This window comes from Magnolia sinica, chromosome 3 (genome assembly GCF_029962835.1).
Source record: "Magnolia sinica isolate HGM2019 chromosome 3, MsV1, whole genome shotgun sequence".
NCBI classification, from domain to species: domain Eukaryota; kingdom Viridiplantae; phylum Streptophyta; class Magnoliopsida; order Magnoliales; family Magnoliaceae; genus Magnolia; species Magnolia sinica.
In genome coordinates this window covers 117,992,651-118,013,899 of record NC_080575.1, presented here as the reverse complement: position 1 = coordinate 118,013,899, position 21,249 = coordinate 117,992,651, and the positions used below count along the sequence as shown (strand labels likewise).

The 21,249-nt window shown below is 38.7% G+C and overlaps 1 protein-coding gene across 8 annotated transcripts; it reads left to right on the top strand.

Moving 5' to 3' along the window:
- Positions 1–4,554: 4,554 nt before the first annotated feature.
- Positions 4,555–20,785, top strand: LOC131240927 (uncharacterized). Of its 8 annotated transcripts, none has more exons than XR_009168909.1 (4): positions 4,557–4,743; positions 16,309–16,421; positions 16,530–17,243; positions 19,980–20,785. XR_009168909.1 is itself a non-coding variant. In XM_058239468.1 (3 exons), the coding sequence occupies exons 1-3, from the start codon at positions 5,186–5,188 to the stop codon at positions 16,652–16,654; spliced, it is 357 nt and encodes a 118-aa protein (XP_058095451.1). In that variant the 5' UTR covers positions 4,766–5,185; the 3' UTR covers positions 16,655–16,944. The 8 variants fall into 8 exon arrangements, 1 of the variants encoding a protein (XP_058095451.1); XR_009168907.1 differs by having other exon boundaries at positions 16,505–17,243; XR_009168908.1 differs by lacking the exon at positions 4,557–4,743 and adding an exon at positions 14,502–15,343 and having other exon boundaries at positions 16,505–17,243.
- Positions 20,786–21,249: the final 464 nt, after the last annotated feature.

Genomic DNA, 21,249 nt, shown 5'->3' with positions numbered 1-21,249 from the left:
ATGAAATGTCTACTACCCTCTCTTTTCAGTTGCGTGTGGATTTACCTATGCACTTGTGCTGTGATACGAAGCCTTGTTCTCTTAGGACTCTATGATGTGCTCTCTTATATGGTGGTTTATATTTGAAGGGCCGCAAGTAGATGGTGTTTGGATCTTAAGTTATTTAAGATAAGCTACTTATACCTTAAGTTGCTTATCTTGGTTTTTACTTATTGAGTAGAAAAGCATATTTGGTGAGCAATACTTAGATCGTCCTAAGAACAAATGAAATAAACAAATTTCTATATACTAACTACTATTCCTCCTTGTACTCTTGATATTTCTGTTGATATTTTTCACGAGAGAACCTCATTCCTTTTGTAAGAAATGATGGAGTTTGGATAAGACCCAGATTATTTGTCTTATCCCCATCTTCCATCCTCATTCAAATTTATATTTGAAAATCATCTTCTAACGGAAGAGGCTGAAAGAGGCCTAAACTCTTGGGACCCACTCACTAGTGATTGCTCACCAGTGGGCCTCACAGGCGTATGACCAACATCTCTTACTCAATCACATTGTGGGATAGGTAAAAAAAAATTATCCATCTAACTCGCCTAACAACAATCAAAGCTAAATATCGCGATTAAAATAATCAGAAGTTTGGGACCGGCTGGATCACCGTAATCTTCTCAGAGGTGTTAAAATATTACTACGTGATCACCTAATTAGTACTCAATAACCCAAGCTTTGCAATGTTTGTCCTAGTCCGCATGATCACACTGGATAGAGTTAACACCCAATTTGGAATACTCGGCCAACATATGCACTTATCCAACTTATTGAGTTATTTTGAAAACTTCATTTTTCACAAACTTCGACTAAAATCAATTTAAAGCAATACTTATATATATATATTTTTAAGAAAAAATATTGTTTGCAAAAGTCTAATAAAAACAACTCAATACTGCCAGCAGATAAATCTTCAAGTGCGTGTTTATAGTTCTTAAAACTTGATGTAGCTGTCACGGGTTCTTCCCTATGTAGATGTGTAATTTAGAATCAATCAAGTCGTTTTCCTAACATAACTGAGTCTGGTTAATCAAAGACCTTTCGTCATAGTACACTAAAGTGACGACACTCAATCTCATCTTCCTATACACAAGAGGAGGGTAGCTAAAGACATAAAGAGCCACCTACGAGACTGGCTAGTTGTATACATGTTACAATGATTAGATCAAATTAAAGCAATCTGTAGGTAAAAGGTCCCAGCACGTGACTACAATTCACGTCGTAAAGTAGACAATACTACGTGTATGTCGGGTCTACAATACACAGGTCATTCTACTTGAGGTACGACTCATCTCATAACTTCATAACCTGACTATAAATTCAGGCCATAACATTGATCGCATGAAAAAGGAATGGTGCGATTATGTTATTCGACTTGATCAGTCTCATCTTCAATCTTAAAAGATTGTATGCGGATACGATTTACTCATATCCTTATCCTTTATTATTTCCAATAAAGAGAAGTTCATACCTCAATGTATAAATATGGCTCCAAACGTACCTCTCCTGTACATTCAAGGTTGGTCAACTCATGCGAGTGGGTGAACGGCCCGCCAACAAAAATAGAAAGCCTATATGATCTAAAGGTAAATGCTGATGATCTACTTACCTAGTTTATATTAGTGTTCAATACTGAATAAATAAGATGTGTTATTCATTAATGAAAGATTAAATGTACTAAAAATAAGTATATTGCTCAAGTTTTCTTCAACCTCATCTACCTAACGTGAACCTGAAATAAATTTCTAGCTATATGTTTTGTCATGAGATTAGTCATTATCTCTTTAGTAGGAATGTAGCTGAGGATAACCTTCTTATCTCTCACTTGATCGCAGACATAATGATACTTGATCTCAATGTGCTTGAACTTCTGGTGGTGTTTAGGGTTCTTCGCTAAGTTAATGGCAGAAGTATTGTCTATCTTCAGCAATATAGGCTGACGAACACTCAGTACAATACCCAAACCTAGTAAAAATCTGCGAACCCATACACACTCTTGAACTACAAACAACATGCAATGTACTCAGCCTTCATAGATGAAAGAGGTGTAGATGTCTATTTCTTACTTGACCATGAGATAGCTCATCCTCCGAGTAAGAATACATATCCTGAAGTAGATATTTCCTCATCGGTGTCATCACCCCCCCAAGCAACATCAGAATGTCCTTTGAGCTCGAGACTTGTGCTTTCATAACATAACATTAGGTCTTTTGTTCCTCTGAGATAGCAGAATATACGTTTGACGACTTGCCAATGAGACTGTCCTGGGTTACTCTGATAACGGTTAACTATGTCAACTGCATAGCTAATATCTGGTCTGGTGCAAAACATAACATACATTAAGCTTCCTACTATGCTTGCATAAGGTAATGAGGACATAGCCAATTTCTCGGCTTTAATCTAGGGACATGATTTTCTGTCTAACTTGGTAGCTTTATCTACAGAAGTTTCAATAGCTTTTGAATTTTACATCCTAAACCGTTCTAAGATTTTTTGTATATAGGTGGCTTTAGACAAGCCTAAAATTTTTTTAAGACAATCCTTAATGATTTTTACCCCAAGAATAAAGTTGGCTTCACTGAGGTTTTTCACCTTAAAGTTCGAGAATAACTAATCTTTAGTTAATATCAACAATTGCATGTCATTTTCAGCTTGCAGGATATCGTCTACATATATAGATAGTATCAGAAAAGATCTTAGTAAAAAAGTTACTTATTACAAACTAAATTTATCTAAAATAAGTTACCTATTTACTGGTGTAAAGTAGCTTATTTGGCGATATCCAAATGAGCCCGTGGAGGGAATTATTCCATTAATCATCTTCCAAAATATTCCTTAACGTGGAACTTGTCGTAGGTGTGGAAAAGAGGTAAGTGTTATATTTCCGTTTCTTTTATTTTAATGAAATAGAACTCTTTACATTGTTGCCTTATGAAGTAAGTATATTACCAAACTATATAAATTTTTATCTTGTCCTGTATTTCAATTTTACTTTTTTTTTAATCAAATGTCCATGTTTGCCGGTATGCTAAAATGTGGATATATACGGGTCATAAATGCTTATCCAAACGATGTTTAGCAAACAAGAGTGAGTACAATAATATGTCTACACATAAAAGGTTTTCCAAGTAAGCTTTAGCTAGACAAATATATTTATATTTATATATTAGATGGTCTAAACATGATTTGATGGTAAAAAGAAGGGCCCTTGGTATTCCTGAGTTTTCAACACATGGTTTGGAGCAGAGGATCAATTATCTTCTTAATCTTACACGCATATGGCAATAGAGTTGCACACGAGTCGAACTTGACATAGCTCGACTTGGCTCGCCCACTAGTTGAACCCAGCTCAAACTCGGCCTAACTTGGTCCTCGAGCCCAACTGGCCCGCTCGGCTCGGTTCGATTAGCAACTCAAGCCAGTTTGAGCTGAGTTTGATCTTGTGAAGCATTTTCTCAAACACAGGAAGTGCACTTTTAATTTATCATAGTATGCAAAACAACAACAGTATACATGTATTTCATTGAACACTCAGTAGGTAGTATCAAAATTGAGATACATTAGTACTTTTATCATATAATGTTTTTGGTAGTGATTTGTTTCACATCCATACCTTTCTTGCCACAAGCTGATCCCGCGGAGAATGTATGCACTCGAAACAATACTTCATTGAGTCATTTCATTAAACACTTGGTAAGCAACATAATATCAAAATAACCGAATCACCAAACTGGTTCAATCCAAGTTCAATTCGCATTAAGGTTTGATCCGAGTCAATTTGAGCTCGGACAATCTCAAACTTAGTTGGAAATTTTTTGGAGCTCCAAAAATCAGCTCAACTTGGCTTGAACTCAGTTTCGAACCGAGCCGAATTAAGCTTTTTTAAGTCGACCGGGTTAACCGAGCTAACTCAGTCCGTGTACAGCTCCACACGGCAGCGATTACCATTCAAAGTTACACGAGGTACACGTGTGACCAAGGCCTGATGCACGAGATCCGAGCATGTCCTGGGGGGCCCTGCATACCTGCAATGGATGTCTCAATATCCAAAGGTTAAGAAGTTAGGATAATTTCAACGTAGGATTTAGTGAAAAAATAGAGACGGTTAAAAAACCTGACCACCTTTTCAACCGTTCATAATTCTCCTTGGATAGAGAGAACAGCATATTAAAAAATCCCCTAGTTTTTTGATACAGCAACATCCAATCTAGATCCATCCTGATGATCCGTTCAGATCTCTCACATGTATACCTTGCTCACACGTGTTCCGAGAGTAAGATCGTATTCGCTGGTTTTCAGTTCTGACAGGTGAAAGTGGGACCATGAATTTGCACGGCCATTCCGATGGAAGATCTCAGCCATTAATATGGGGCTTTTTTTTCAGTTAAATGTGGACCGTCGATGCATTTGTCTCCTTATCGGAGGTAATTTAAAATTTTTAAACCACAGTCCATCAAAGGATGGGAAGAAAAGACCATTGGCCTGGATTGCCGAAATAAAGGTCTCACCTGTCAGAACTGAAAGCTCGAGTATACAGCGCAGCCGCGTATCATCTAATTCCAGCCCCCTCAACCATTTTGCCGCCAGTTTCCTTCTCGATTTTCCATTTCCAAGATGCGAAAACGACTCTGCACTCCTCTCCTGCTCTCCATCTCCTCCAAGATCTCCCTACACCCACTTCGCGGCCGTAGGGTACTCTCTCTCTCTCTCTCTCTCTCTCTCTCTCTAAAAATGTAGATTGTTATAGTTTTTTGAAGGTTGGGATTTGTCTGTACGAATGGGGCTCACCATTCGGTGATATAGACAACTGAGCTAAAAGGTCCTGCGGTGGATCGATCATGGCTCGAAATTTTGTAGATGAGAAAATCAGGGCCGTGGACTCCCATGAATTCACGCCTATAGACGGTTGAGATTAAAAAGAAAGGAAAAAAAAGAAAAAAAAAAAAGAAAGAATATTGGATGGCTAGGTTTTTCCGTTTGAGAGACCAGTGGGGCATTACCCATATGTGATGCTCATCAAATCTATGGTTGAGATGAAAGGGCCGGCTACGGATGGGGCTCGACCAAATGGGAAGTTAATGTATGATCGGTCAGAATTAGTGTGGTCCATGGTCTGGTGATCTAAACTGTTGGTATGATGGGCCCAGGACGTGCCATGGATTCTTTTCACACCTGTTCGGAGGATTCTCGAAGGAATTTAAATGCTCTTTTCATTGCATATACATATGGTAATTTGCCGTTTGTTCTCTGAATTGTTTGTAACTCTGTTATCTGTTTCTATTCTTTCAGCTTGATTGGATCGAGCCAGGAATTTTTCAAAATATTTGTGAATTTATGTTTGTTATGTATTTTTCTGCACATTGTCTGAGATCAAGCGATTGACTGCAGCTCTGTGACATTTGGCTCCCAATAGTAAGGCAAGAAATTGATGTTCATTGAGAACGTCGCAATGAAGTGTGAATCAAAAGTTAAACATGCTGTGGGTTGTCACTAATACAAGCACAAAGTTGGATTCCTGAGAATAGGTTTTCCAGTACCCGAACACCATAGATAGAATCTCTTTCACTCACGAACCCTTTGAAGATTCCTCTACTCTCCATTCCCTATATCCAAACAAAAAAATTGGATTCCCGAGAATGGCGTTTCTAGTACACAAACAACATAGCCATCATCTCTTTCACTTGGACCGGAAAGTAATTCACGGTCTATTTAAGATTCTAGGCAGTGTTGTCAAAATCCTATGATTTGTGATTTACGATTTACGATTTATGATTTGAGTCGAATTTTAAGCAAAGTGATTTGAATCCCACCTTGAATCCCTTTGTCAGATGAATCCTATGATTCTATGTTTTGAATCCTACAATTTACGATTCAAATTGTACTCGTTCTCTTCTGTTTTAAACTTTTTTTAGCTTTCATTAAATGTTTTAAATTGGTGGGGGCTTTAAGAATCATTTAGTACAAGACAATTATTTTATTGTCTTATTTATAAGAGATTACATGGTGGATATTCTCTTAAACGTTTTACGGTTTTGCATTTTCTTATGATTTCTTACTTCGTAATTGGTTGAAATACCAAATTTATGTATGACTTAATTGGAATGTTTTTATAAATGGTTGTAATCATGTTGACCTATATATGTTGTAATAATGATGGTTTAAATTAAAATATCTTTTTTCCTTGGTTTACATGACTGAGTGCTGCTTTTCCAATGTGATTCTATGCTAAAGAAAGGCAAAAAGAATATAAATTATTAAAGGATTCTTGAATTCTTTTAAGGTAAATTTCTTGAATGACAAAAGATAAAGAAAAGACAAGAATCATCTAACACTGTCATGATATTGGGGTATAACTGTGCATATGGATGGGGAATGAATGACTAATGAGTTTTTCTCTGGTTTATTTATATTTTGCAGATTTTGTTCAATTTTTAAGAAAATCATAAAAAATCTTATGATTTGTGATTCGATATGATTCAACCCTTACTATGATTTGTGATATGATAATGATTTTGACAACAGTGATTCCAGGGAGCCAAATGACCGCTTATTGGCAAACTGATGTGGCAGGAGGATTTTAGGACTTGGGTGGCTGTCCACTAGGAGGGTTTAGGACCTGAGCGTGGTTCTTAACATGTATCACTGTGCCAAATGTTATGTGTGGTATGCCCCTTGGAATGTTAATTATTGCTTGAAAATCCACATTTGACTTTGGAAATATGAGTTGTACTAGGATAGGAAGCTATTTCATGCTAGCATGGCAAGGTTCATTATCAGCTGATTTGCTCCTTTATGATATTGCTTTTCTCATATATGGAAAATCTGTAAAGTGATGACTTTGGGCTGGATGCTAAACAGCTTAATTGACAACCTGGTTCACAGCCTGACATGCTGCATTCAACACTTTTCATCTAGGGCCAGTGAAGCTGGACCTTGTTAGACTACAGCTACATTTACAGGATCTTCCTGAAGCAAACAACCAGACCTCTCTAGATGGGGTCATGTATCAGATTAGAAAGGTTGCTTAAAGAGGTGAGCTAAGAGTCCTGGAAAAGGGGGGGGGGGGGGGGTGAATTGGACTATGCCAAATAAAAACTCAAAATACTGAAATAATAAATAAATCAGAATAAATCATAAATCTCAATAGCAGTAGTATTGAGAAATTAATTCAAACTTAGTTCGTAGGATAACCTTACACCAAAAACAAAGTTTTAGGTAGGACAACCTGATTTCATGAACATTTGTAAGGATCAAGATCACGAACTAAGCAAGAGACAAAAGAGCCATCTATTACAAGCATTCACCACATATGCATAAATAAATTACAATCATTCATCACATATACAAAACTTAAATCATTCACCACAAACACCAGGAGTTACAGTGGTTCGGTGTGTACACCAACTGTTTTCAAACAGCCACACCTGCTCCACCCCCAATAGTCATAACCCATGTGATATTGACGTTCACTAATAAACAAGGTTTTCAAAGGTTCACCTTAAAACCTATACAATTGTGATTTTAGAAGGGCTATCACAAACAAAACCCCACGCTGAGATTTTCTAGCTATCTCAGTTAAAACCAATACATGAGATTTTCTGGATATCTCAAAGAAATCAAAATACAAAGATATAAAATGATACTTATTTTCTTTTTGAAGACGTTCTTGATGTAGCTCGTAGAACCGCTCCGCTTGAAGTAAATGTTCAATGTCCAGTAACACAAACAAGAGTTCTAGGTTCTAAATTGATTTTAAATTAATTCAAACCACGAGCTACTTGTTTGAATCCCTTAGATCTCAAAAGAAGAGTGATTACTCTCTTTAAAACATATGATTCATGAAAAGAGATAAAAGAATTAAAAACAAAGGGTATATAAACAAAAATATAAAATACCATGCAATAGCTTGATGATAGTGGGGACTTCTCTCTTTCTAAATGGAGGCTTTTCTTGGCTTGGATTGGTAATTTCGGATTGAGATAAGGCCTCTATTTATAGGCTGACATGCTGTTGCTTCGACTCGTCTAAGGTCTCCTTCAACTCGTCTAACATCTAACCAAATTTCAATTTTTGGGTGCGATCGGATAAAACAGACTTTCGATTGGTTGAAGACCCTGCTCGACTGGTCGAGGGCCTTCTTTAACTGGTCGAGCTAGAGCTTAGACTGGTCGAACCAAGGCTTAGATAGTCGAACTAAAGCCTAACCAAAGTATAAAAACTCGTATAAGTTTATCATTTGAAAGTACCTAAGTCTAAGGTCTTTCTAAGATCAATTATACCTGAGAAAACTGGACACTGAAGTGTAAAGCTCGAATCTTCTACTTGAATCTTCAATAGTGCTCAGTTGTTCTTCTACTTGAAGTGCAGTAGAACTTGAATTCATTTTAGCTTGAACAATCCATTTTCATGACTTGTACTTAAGCTTGCATTTTCCAACTTCATGGCTAGTACTTGAAGGTGAACTTTCCATCTCATTGTGTGAACCATATCATAAGTTGTTTTGTCCCATTGAAATTTGACAAACAAGAGTGTGCTTTATACATACTAGCACTTACAGTTGCTGATGCCTTTGGTCTAAAGCAAAAGATTACATGAAGGCCCTTATTTACAGAGGTTAGGAAAGTTCAGTAACGAAGCAAGCAATAGTTTCAGAAAAGCATGCGACTTTTTGACAAAAGATGAAAGCGTGTCTTTATTTGGACCTTGAGGAAAATGAGTGACATGACTGTCTACTGATGCATCTTAATGGGATTTGAGCACTTATCCTTCTAGAAACTTCAGTTTGATTTCGGATTGTTGAGTTTTGTGATTTAAAAAACTTTGTCATAGAACGGGTGCATGCTCTATTTGAACATGCAGGATTAGAAGGATGTCGTTGATACTCGCGTGGTAGGATCAAGATATTCTATATCGGTAACGGTGGCGTGGTCGTAATGATCAACACCATTACCGATACGAATATCGGCCATAACGGCCGATATGGGGGCGTAATGACTGTTACGACCCCGTAACGGTTGATTTTTTTATTTTTTTTTGCCCGAAATATTCTGAAAAAATATATAGTAAATTAAGAATAATATAAATATTTCAAATATGTATTTATTTTTTGTTTTGAACATGTTTATGGTAGTGTAACGGTCCACTCTTTGGTGAGAGTGTTGTATCGGGTTGTCTAGTGAATTGTTTAATATGATTATGTATCTAATGTTTACACATCACAATCAAGCATTAGAACTAGAATTTTTTTTAAAAAAAAAAAAAAAAAAGTATATATACTGGTTTTTCAATTTTTTGAAAAAAAATGCCCTCGAAGATTCTATTCACTCAAATCACTTTAATCTACAGTTTTAATCTTAAAAGCTATAGTAAGAGTTAGGGGTGCACATAGAACCCGTAGAACCGTGGAACCAGACCGGAACTGATTCAATGGTCTGGTTTGGTCTGGTTCTAGACTGCACCGGTTCCGGTTCCAAAAATCTAAGAACCGCTGGATAGGGTTCGGTTCCGGTTTAGGGGCATGTAGAACCGAACCGAACCATTGATCCAAACCGTGGACTCAAAACATGGTGTTGTCTTTGCTTCAAGGTTCACACTCAATATGATTTGCCCTGCTTCTATATGGGAGTATCAGGTGTAGGAATTTTTAAGCACACTTCTAGTGATGGTACTACTTGTGGTTGCAGTGGGGCTGTGAAAATGTGAAATTTATTCACTTGAACAGTAGGTTTATTGAGCATCGTGTATGAGAAATGTATTCTTATTTTTTGCCTCGAATTTTAATTAGAGGTAGCATACATGCTCGGGCCAAATACATATTGTTTGGATTTCCAATATGTTGATATGATAGGCCTCACTATGGGTGGATCTTGCACAAAAAAGTCCTCCAGACTGGCAGATCCTACCTGTATAACATTTGACCTTTTTCTTGGTTGAAAGGAACTGTATTTTTATGTTTATTTGTCAATTCGTTCACCAACCAGTGAAGGGTTAAGATTTTACGAATTGTTTAGATCACTGAACTGCACCCCCCACTTGCTTTAACTCATAACCTGAATGGTATTGAACAACCATTCAACCTAAGCATTGTATAGGATGTCTTTTTAATACAATATGCATTTTCCTCCTTATCTGAGACTCTAGATCCATGTAAGTAAATCCAAACCCTCCAAATATGGTCCCTTGGGATGGAGCGCATTCTTTAAAACATGTCAAATTTTGTAGAGCCATCTGCCACCTCGGCATTGCTTGATGAAGGTGCTGACTTGACCCTGTACGTCACAGACTTGACTATTTTACGGCTGAATTTGGCAGCTCCATGTGAGGAACTTTTCATAGGTTGGTAGTCAGTGTAGCTTTTGAATTTGGGCTGGATTTTACAAAGCCCAGAACCATGGAACCGAACCGGTTTTCACGGTCCAGTTCCAGTCCGGTTCTAGGGTGCTAACGGTCCAGTTCCGGTTTCACCCCAGAACTGGACCGAACCGACCCGCGTGCACCCCTAGTAAGAGTGGTCGAAATATGTTGTAAAATTATATAAGAGAGTTTTTGGAATGAGAAAAAATGAAAAAGAGGAGAGAAATGAATTCAAATAGAAAAAAAAAAGTGATATTTTTTCGACTGTTAAGGGAGTAACGGTCGTTATGCCCTGTAACAGCCTTTATGGCCACCGTAATGGCTGATACGGTCTCAAAAAACCAACTGCCCCTTTTCACTCCCGTATTGCGTAACGGTCATGGCCGTTACCTATACGTATCGGCCTTTTCGGGCATATTGTAACGGATACGGAACAACTTGGGTAGGATTAAAGCAAAGAGGTTTGCTCAAATACATCTCGACACATTACGAAATGATATGTTAGGACTTTAGCCTTTGAATCTGGTCGTCTTCCCATCATCCAAACTGTTTATACCATGTGATGTACCTTGTATGGTGGGTAGGCAGCAAATAAAATCTCTCAAATTCGATTATTTTAACCATTTGAAAATTTCTCTTTGCTTTGAAAATGGATGGTCACCACATTTAGTCAGAGAGGTTTTTGGGGCATCCCCCATCCAAGGGAAGCCCTATCACAAACAGTTTGGCTCATTGAAAAGAACCCTATTCCAATGGCTAAAGTCCTAATGTATCATATTGCAATACATTGGGATGTATTCAAGCAAACTCCTAAAACAAACATAGATTCATGGTGTTTTAACTGGCTGGTTTATGGATGTTATTTACTTGGTTATGAATGCCATAACTGATGCTATAATTATTGTCTATATAATGTGATTGAGGAAATAATTCGCAAACACATGGATAGGTGCATTGAAATAGGAACATGATAAATCTTTTGCATGCTTTAGTTGTGTAGATCCCTCCTTCGGGTCTTTGTTATTTGGACTAAGCTCAAGCTTGGGTGGACATGGTAGGGATCACATTCTAGGTCATCTGTTGATCAAGGTGTATATATATATATATATATATATATATATATAAAATTAAAAAAAAAACAGTTACACATCGGTAAAGGTGGCAACTGTTACATGTTAGGGTGCCATAAAGGCCTGTCTGTTAAGGGGTCGATGCATTTTCTTTTTCAAAATAGAAAAGAGAAAGAAAGAGGCTGTAACAGTAACACGGCTACTGTTAGAAAGAGGCTGTTATTGAATACTTGTTGATCTCCAACATGGACGGGTGATACGGCAAAAGTCACACTGATCAGATGGTTGAAGCCTCTGATGGGAGGAGTTTTCCAGTATTTATTGTTGCTTGGACAGTTGAAAATCACAACGATCTTTTGATCCACCTTGGGTGGGTCACCTCTGATGAATGAATGATCCAAAACTCATATATGTGCACCACATTTACCTATATTGGTAGTTAATGACAACTATACATTTTTTTTTTCTTGGAAGGCAATCAAAATTTCTTGGAGGATACTTGGCATAGGTACAAAGTCTAGACTGCACTAAATGTTGGTCTTCCATCTGCTGGGCCCTGACATGGATGATTTTTGGTCGGAAACTCACATCCATTAGGCAATCAAACAGCATGTCATTCTCTATCCATGGATGATTTGACTGCATGCCATTCGGAACTGTTTATTCAAGATTGTTTAGAGATGAAAGCACAAACAACAATCAAACAGCATGTGTCATTTACCTCAGATATGAAAGTCAAAGGTTTGATAGAGTTTTGACAGTGTGATCTTGGTTTAGAGCATTTTGCATTTCCTTCTTTTTCCCTTTTCTAGTTTTATGTGCTATAAATATGACATTGGAACTCTTTGTTGATTTACTTGATATTGACATAAGATCCTGCAGTTCTAGGTTTTCATGTTATTTACTCCTGAGCTAAGCATATTCCTGGAATTGCCTGTTCATTTTGTTGTTTTTGCTTGATTTTTTTACTGTAAAATTTGAGCAATCTCCCACATCATTGTTGGATAGTTCTGCAATTCCAATGTCTCTAAAGTCTTCGACACTGCTAGCCCTAATTTTTGTTAAGATGAGGTTTTTTTTTTTTTTTTTTTTTAGATGATGACAAATTTATAAAATGGAAGAATCCAGTAAGACAATAGATAATGAGACCTGAAAAGGAGATAGGTAGGAGAATCTCACTACTTAGCAAGCAAGTATGCTTAAGAGTTAGCATCCTGCATTGCATGACTTTAACTTGGCTAACAAAGAGTCCAACGCACTTAAAATATCTCTTACAAGGTGTTAACGGATGTGAATGTGGGCCATACCACTACGCACCCACCTAGTCTTTGTTCCCAGTGTTTTTTCTTATCTTTTTTCAGTTAGCTTGTTAGTAGACACCCACTGTCAGCACACACTCCACTGTTAGCCACCCCCACTAGGGAATCGATACCAAGACCTCAGTGTTGAAACGAGGTATCTTCACTCAGTCTACCCCTTGAACTATGGATCAGGGTTTCCAGTCCTTTTCCTTAGTCAATTAGTTGTTATGGTTTAGGACTCAGTAGCATGGTATTCCAAATCGGTTACGTAACGGCCGTTACGTAACGGTAACGGTCATAACCGTATGCGTTACGGGGTCGAAACGGCCGTAACGGCCGTTACAGAAAAATGTGCCGTAATGGCCCCATAACGGTCCAGGAAGTGCATTTTTCAAAAAATAAAAAATGGCCGCAACGGCCGATACGGGGGCTGTAACGGCCACCACCGTTACCGTTATGATTCGGGCCGTAACGGCCGTTACAGCCACCATTTCCGTTACGGAACACCTTGCTTAGTAGAGATTATTTTACTTTTTTTTACTTAAGAGTATTTTTATCATATTCTTTTTATTGAATAATATAAAAGGGGAGAACGGGGACGTCCAATCCTAATTTTTTCTCTCTTATCCCATTTCTCCCTCTCTCTCTCTCTCTCTCTCTCTCTCTCTCTCTCTCTCTCTCTCCTTTCTTCTATTTTTTACTCTTAATCTACAAAAATCATATGGTATCAAAGCAATTAAGAGATTTGGTGAGCTTATTGATTGACAGAAAGATTTAAAAGAAATTTAGAGGCATAAAGAACAGATGATTACATGAGGGAAGAACTTATAGAGACATGTTGATACACAAATGGATCTAAATCACAAACTGGTTTGTGATCAATAAGATGTATTTGAACTATGGAGGTATTGAAGATTGGTTGAGGAACTTGTTTATTTAACTATCACTTGGCCAAACATATCTTATGTTGTGAGTATGATGAGTTAGTTTATTAGATCTCTGGGGGTACTTCACATGGATGCAATTTTTCGGATTATGCGGTATTTTAAAGGAGCACAACGTCAGGAATTCTATATAGACAGAACAATCATCTTTGGATTATAGGGTATTCTAATATAAATTGGTAGGTTCCTTAACATATAGGTAGTCTACTATGGATATCGCACGTTTGTGGGAGGAAATCTAGCCATGGAAGAGTAAAGTGCTGAAGCATAGTATAGAGCAATGACTCATACTACTTGTGAGTTGATGTGGATCAAGAAGCTATCGCGGGAGATGAGGTTTGAAGTGAATCTATTTATGCGTTTGTTTTGTGACAATCAAGGCACATTCTAGATTGTAAACAATCTGGTCTATCGGGAGAGAACTAAACATATTGACATCGATTGACACTTCATATGTGAGAAGGTCTCCAATGGTGAAATTTCTGCGTCATATGTTTGGTTTCAAAATCAAATTGTTGATGTGTTCAATAAGGCTCTTAATCATGATCAGTCTACACGCAAATACTCCAAGCTTGGCATTGACAACATCTATGCTCTAACTTGAGAGAGTGTTAATGGATGTGAATGCAGCTTGTATCGTACTACCATTGTATGGCCTACCTTGTCATTGATCCTAGTTTTTTTCTTTCGTTAATTAATTGTTATGGTTGTTATGCTGCTTCAGTCTTTTTGTTACTTAAAAGGTATTTTTTGTCATATCCTTTTTAGTGAATAATATAGAAGGGGAGAGAGGGGTCGTCCAAACCACCCCCCCTCCCCCTGCTCTCTCTCTCTCTCTCTCTACAAGATGGAGGGAACTCAGCAGGTGATCCCCAAAAGGTGACACCCCTATGTTGATAGCCATCACCTCTACAAAACTAGCATCACCAAATGCCAAAGGCCCCCGAAAATGTCAACCTGATCTCGCCATGCTGGTTCGGGATAGTCCCACCGATACCGGACGGGCCAGGATTTTCCAATCCCCATTGAGCTGCTGTCAAAATTTAGCTTCCACCAACCGGGCTGGTGAAGGAACTGCAAAATTAGCCTTCTAGGCACCTATGCTCAATCTGGATAACCACTAAAAAAATAATAATAAATAAATTCTGGAGATGCACAATGTTCACCCCTTTTAACTCTTTCATCATGACAGACCTTGCAAGAAGAAATCTAATATTCTCTGCAACCACCCAGAAAAAATTTATTGCCCTCTGAAAATTCAATTACTATGCACACCATTATAGCACTAAGAAGAGCCCTCTGTAACAATCCTTCCCTGGATTTGAAGGGGCCACTTGGTCACCCTTGTAAGAGATCCCTCACAAAGACGAGCTGATATTTCCAGCTTTTTTGGATCTTTACCATTATTAAGCTGTAGTGAAGTATTTGAATGTTTTCTCGGTGAATTTTGCAGCATGGTGTTCATCTCAATCTATTGAGCAGTTTCTTCCTGTTCTTGGACAAATAACTTTTAAGTCTCTATGACATGCTTTACATGGTGATCTATGGCAGTATCAGCTCAAAACATCTCTATGACATGCTTTACATGGTCATCTATGGCAGTATCAGCTCAAAAGTCAAAACAGTAAGCTGTATTTACATTTTTAGCCATTTTACCTGAAATTTAAGGCTAATTTTTATCTGGTTCTTCGATAGTATAAGCATGTGATCAAATATATTTGCCACACAGGCCTATTTCTATGCTTTTGGTCCATTTGTTCTAAGAACTTTTTGAGTTTCCCCCCAATTATATAGGATTCATAGTGTATTTTCTATCTTAGTGCCTTCTTCACTCTTGAATATAAGTTGCATGAAGCATGAAGCAGAGCGGCAAGAGATTTGGGTCCAGGAGTGTGGAAGTGTTGTTTCAAAATATTAGCAATTACAAACAGCCAGGAAGTGGGAGCAGAAGCGCAATTTGAAGTGGGAGTGACACACAATTAGAAGGATTGTGCAACTAAAGTCTTGAATAGAAACCACTAAATTGAGCTTATATCTGCCCTTTTATCCTTGAATTTAAAACCTGCAAAGATTGCCCTGACTTAGGGTTTGGCAATGCCTTTTAGTTGCATGCACTGCGCCTATCTTGTCTTGGTCATCCCACCATGGCGCGTCGCATGACATAGCATTGTCCGCACCCAGTGTGCTGCACCAGGGTTTCATTGTGTTTCATCAAGCCGTCCTCTTGGTGGTGACACTTGGGTAGAGTGGCTGAGGCCCTTTACAAATGCCATTCCAACACTATAAGCCAAATTCCAAGTTGCACACACAAGCGTTCTTCCATACACATTATTGTTTCTATGTATTTTTGTGCACGTGTGTGCATGCATGTATATGCATGTATATATATTTGCATGTAGATGTCCGGCTAAACAACCTTGCATGCTTTCAAGTTTCATCGAAGGTTCTTTATGTGAGCCCTTACCTGGTAGTTCCCACAATGAGGAACAAGAAAGAAAGCTTTTAAACTGAAGCTTGTATTTTACATGAAATTCCAGATTACTTGTATATGACATCCCTTGACAGACCTATTTTTGTGCATTTAAGCAGGTTTTATTGTGATTTGTTGTGCTCCGGATATCCTTTGTCTTCAAATGCCATGTAAGGAAGGATTAGCTCTGAAGGCTGAAATGAGCAGCACCATAAGCCACATTGAGAACATGGTCTCCCCTCTCGTACATCCACACCCACATAGTATTCTGTTTTGTGCATTTATAGAAGTATACTTATCGATCTTAATGCACAGGCTTCGGAATTTTATATATTTGCAGAGGTTTCTTTAACAGCAAAGAAGGCATTGAAGATGCCATCCGGATTGTTAGCAGCAATGCAGCAATCTATTTGCAGTCGATGCTCTCCAGAAGTTATGCTGTTTCTAGTCTTGAAGCTTGTATAGTAGGAATTCAGCACAACAGTCCATTTGATTTTGCACTAGTGGATTTTGCTAGGATGCACCCCAGCAGATTCCCTTTATTAATCCAATTCCTTGAAGCGTGGTTGAAGAATGAACTGAAGCAAAGACCAAAAAATCTCAGTGCATTGGAGGTTCATGCCCTGATCATCAAGGTCATTGGAGTGCAATAGCCTTCCTATCGGTGGCCCGAAACAGGTGCAATTAACTCAAAATGTGATTCAGTGGTCTACATTTAATGTGGATACCTCCCGGCATTATTATCAGTATAGCCCATCCATGTGGTAGCCCACTGATTAATCGGTTGCAGTCACCATACATGCTGGCCACATGGACTGTGGAGAGAGCATTCATGGAATGCCTATGAAGCGTGCATCATGATAGCATCTTCAGTGGAAATACATTCTGGTCTTTCATTTTTCCTTGAACAAAATCAATAATGAAGAGTGCATACAAAGCTGGGTTTTATTCATCCGGCGAAAAGGAGATTGAGACAGAAATTGAACAAAATCCTTGAGCAATGCTGGCAGAAGTGGGACATATTGCCAGAGATTTCATGGAGAAACCAGACCATGTGTGTATAGCATGCCAAAGCTCGTCCAAGAACAAGCAAGCAACACCAAGAAAAGTTCTGTGAGAAATCCAGGTCAGTCCTTTTCAATGCACCTCTACCTTCAACCTAAGAACATAAATGTATTGTGGCTTGGCAAATAATCCTCTCACGCTAGACAGGAGAAAACTTGATAAGCTGTGTGATCTGTTGAGAAATGAGTACCTGAGGAAGCAATTGTTCATACCATCTGCAAGATGTGGACCTGTCATTTGTGGGGGCATACCATAGATAGGGCATGACCTGAAGACATGCCAACCAGATGATGCTTGCTGCTAAATGGTAGCAGCGCCCACTAGTGGGCAGTATTCATTTTTCCCAAATTGAGGAAGTTAGGGTCATCCAACCTGCTTGAACCATAGCCTTCATCTGGTGTGGACTACCAGATGACTGGTATTGATGTTGTTAACATCTGCCACATCCCCATGTGAACTCCTGTGCAATTAGCATTGGGTGAATTAGGGACAAAAATCTACATCTTCACACTAAATTTCATCATTTTTTAAAGACGGGTACTGTGTTTCTTTATTATCAAAATGGGGGCATGGCACGTGCATTGCACTTGGAGAGAGGAAGGGAGAGAGAAATTGGGGAAAGATGCATGGTGAGGAGGGGATAGAGAAATCGGGAAGAGAACCGGGGGGAAAGGATAGAAAGTAGGGTCTTTGTGAAATTACAGAAATACGATTTCTTTTGGTAAAAAAGCCCTTTCCATACTGCAGTTTTAATTTCTCCTCAAACTAATTTTGAGGGTAAAATTGTCCCTTGCTCCTTGCTTTTTCCATGTTCTATTGAGCAATTTTTCTTGGCGTGGCATGGTGGGGGTGTTGCAGGACATGAAATTAAATATGATATGCGAGATTTCAGGATTAAGATTACGTTAGTTCAGAAACAATTACACAAATTTCATATCCCACATGAAAGTCCAAACATTCAATTAAGGGGAATCTATGCGGGTCCAGGCCTACACATGATAGGGCTGAATCAATAAAAATTATGAACCAAACGATACTCAAAGATAAGAAATAATCATCCACACATGCATAATAATCAATCTCTAATCCAAGGGATTCAGAAATTCCAATTCGAGGAACTCTAGGGTAAGAAAAAGGGCATAAAATTGGAGATTTGAGTAATTTAGGGTTAAGTTTAGGAATTTTGGGTGAAAGCGGAGTGAAAGAGAGGAGAGAGACGAACCAGAGAAGTACCACAAGCGTGGACAACAACAATGGCCCAGACGCACGTGTGTGTGATCCCGGCCGCACGTGTGTGGGGCCCACTATTCAGAAAAAGGCCACCTTGGCCCTGGTCAACCAGGGATGAACTCCAAAACCCCCAAATCTTAGCTCGATCCGATGTATGGTTTGTGCATGGTGCTTTGCTGAAGTTTCAACCCTCCTATAGGGCCAGATTCTGAAATTCTGATGTGGGGAGGAGAATTGCTGCAATAGATAATTGATTCGAAGTGTAGATGATGGGGTGAGATGAGAAGAAGAGATGGTAGAAGATGGGTAGTAGAGATGGCAATGGATGTGGGCGAATCGGGATAGATGTGGCTTCGCATCACGGTAGTTAATCCTTCGATGAAGGGAGGGCTTTGCACTTAATTAGGCTTCACAACTCAGAGAGTAGGAAAACGCAGAATTTTTATTAATCTTCAATTAATCAAAAGAACTACAAGGGTGCCTATTTATAGGAAAAATCCTATACCCCAAAACTCGCACCATGTGTGTAACCTATTACTTGGCAATGAAGTAAACTAAAATAAAAATCAATCAAAGAAATCTAAAGCGTTCACGATTTTCTAAATAACATAAATAAGCAAAACCTAAAATATGAAATCAATCCGACTTGTGGGTCATGATCATGAGATCCCATGATGGGCTTTTCTTGGCTATCAGGCCCACTCTCTTGAACTAAAACTCCATCTTCTAACTAGAAGGCACTCCCTAGACGTTGTCATCGATCCAGATTGACGGTGGAACCCTCCTTCTGGCGTACGTGTGTAGGGGGGCGGCGTGAGTGCGCGTGATGTACCCATCAGGGGGGATAGGAAAGGTTGGGAAGAAAGTGTGGCATCTTTGTTTACTTATGAGTTTATAGTTTCTTTGGCTAGAAAGGAATGATGGATGCTTTAGGAATCGAAAGGGGACAGTTATGGAGGTGTTTCAAAGGGCTAAGACTCATTTCATGGAATGGGTGTTAGCATCAAGGATTCTCAATCAGTTTCCTATTAATTGGGTCAAGTTGTAATTTGATTTTTAGTTTTTAGACCTTGTATTCTTTGGCTGTGGTCTAACAAATAAATCTCTCATTATTTAAATAATAATAATAATATATATATATATATATATATATATATATAAACTGTTTAAAGGCTTTCTGTGGATGAAATCTGAACTATGTCGGGCAACCACAATTTCAAGTTCCCAAAACTCCCAAAGCTTTGATCAAATGTCCTACCCTTTAAATGTTCCAAGTTCTCTACCTTTGGAAACTAATTGCGGGGATAAAATTGATCAAACACTACTCATGTTATATGGTATAGATTTGCACTGAAATTCCACATATTACCAATTTTCTGGCTTCTCATCAATGTCTGGTGTGATGAACTGGGCTGAGTCATCAGTTTGGTTTTTGCTCCTTGAACTCTATTACCATGAGCTCTCCTGAAAGTAACTTTTGATTTATTGGCTGCAGATCAGTTGGTTTTTGCTCCAGAAACTAAGAGCAGAGAGAGGATGCATGGCCCTTGGCCAGCTTGAAGAATTCCGAATCTGGCCCCTTTCGAAGACCTGCCAGCTCTAGTTACTAGTGAATTGGGCAATGGAATAGCAGCACATCCAAGTTTATGGTAGAGATGGATGAGAGGAAGAAAGCAACAACTTCATGCTATGCTTAGCACACATCTACCCTCGCTGGGTGATTGGCATCATTGATCTGGTGGGCAACTGCATGGATGGGACATGTCCCAAAAATCAGTCATTGGATGACCTGCCTCATCACCACCACCACCACCACCACCACCACCATCATTTTAGCCTCGTACTATGGGGGGGAAAAGGCCTCTCTAACTAATTTGGGGTTGGCTTTTAAATGGTGGATTAGCAAAGTTTTTGGATTGGCAATCCACCAGATGTCAACCTTGTTTTCAACGAGTATGTTAGGGGCTCATTGAAATTGGACACTTTTGTGTGTGTGTGCGTGTGTGTGTGTGTCAACTCCTTCCAACCGTGCATTTGCGGGATGGGGATGCAATGTCTCTGTCTGATTGATTTAATTTTTGGGTTATGGTTCAACTACTTTGTGGCCCACTAGATTAATGGTGCAGTCACCCTCGGTATGTCGGCCGTCCGTACAGATGGAAGAGAAGTCATACCAGCTTACCGTGCCTAGCATTGCTCCCATATTTTATGAATTGTGTGCAGACTGGTTGGTTGGTATCATTAACCATCATGTTTTGGCATGGCCCGCTTGATTTGACAATACAGACTATTTATGGACCAGAGTGCATTCATGAGTGGTGGGATGTTTTTGGAGCATGGACCTAGTTCATTCATTGTGCATCCAACATACCAACGGTCAGGATTTCTACACTTTGGACGCTACTTGTAAAATAAATATAGGAATTTTACAAAAAAAAAAAAAACTAGTTAGTATAGAATTTTCATTCCAATACCTTTTTCTAAACGCTTCCATTTACATTTATTTCACGGCTGGTTGCCAGTAGGGTGGGTGGGACCACCTGTGATGTTTATGTAAAATCCCCCATGATCACTAGGTGGGTCACCTCATTCAAGTGCCTAAAAATACCTTCATCTGGAATTCAGGTGGACCTTATGATTCCAAACAGTTTATAGGGTAATGATGAATGATAGCCCTCCAAACTATTTCCCTTGGCATGGGTCATCTCAATCATGGATGAGCTTGATTTTTAGGTCCCAGCCTAGATTTTGGTATGGCATCTAAC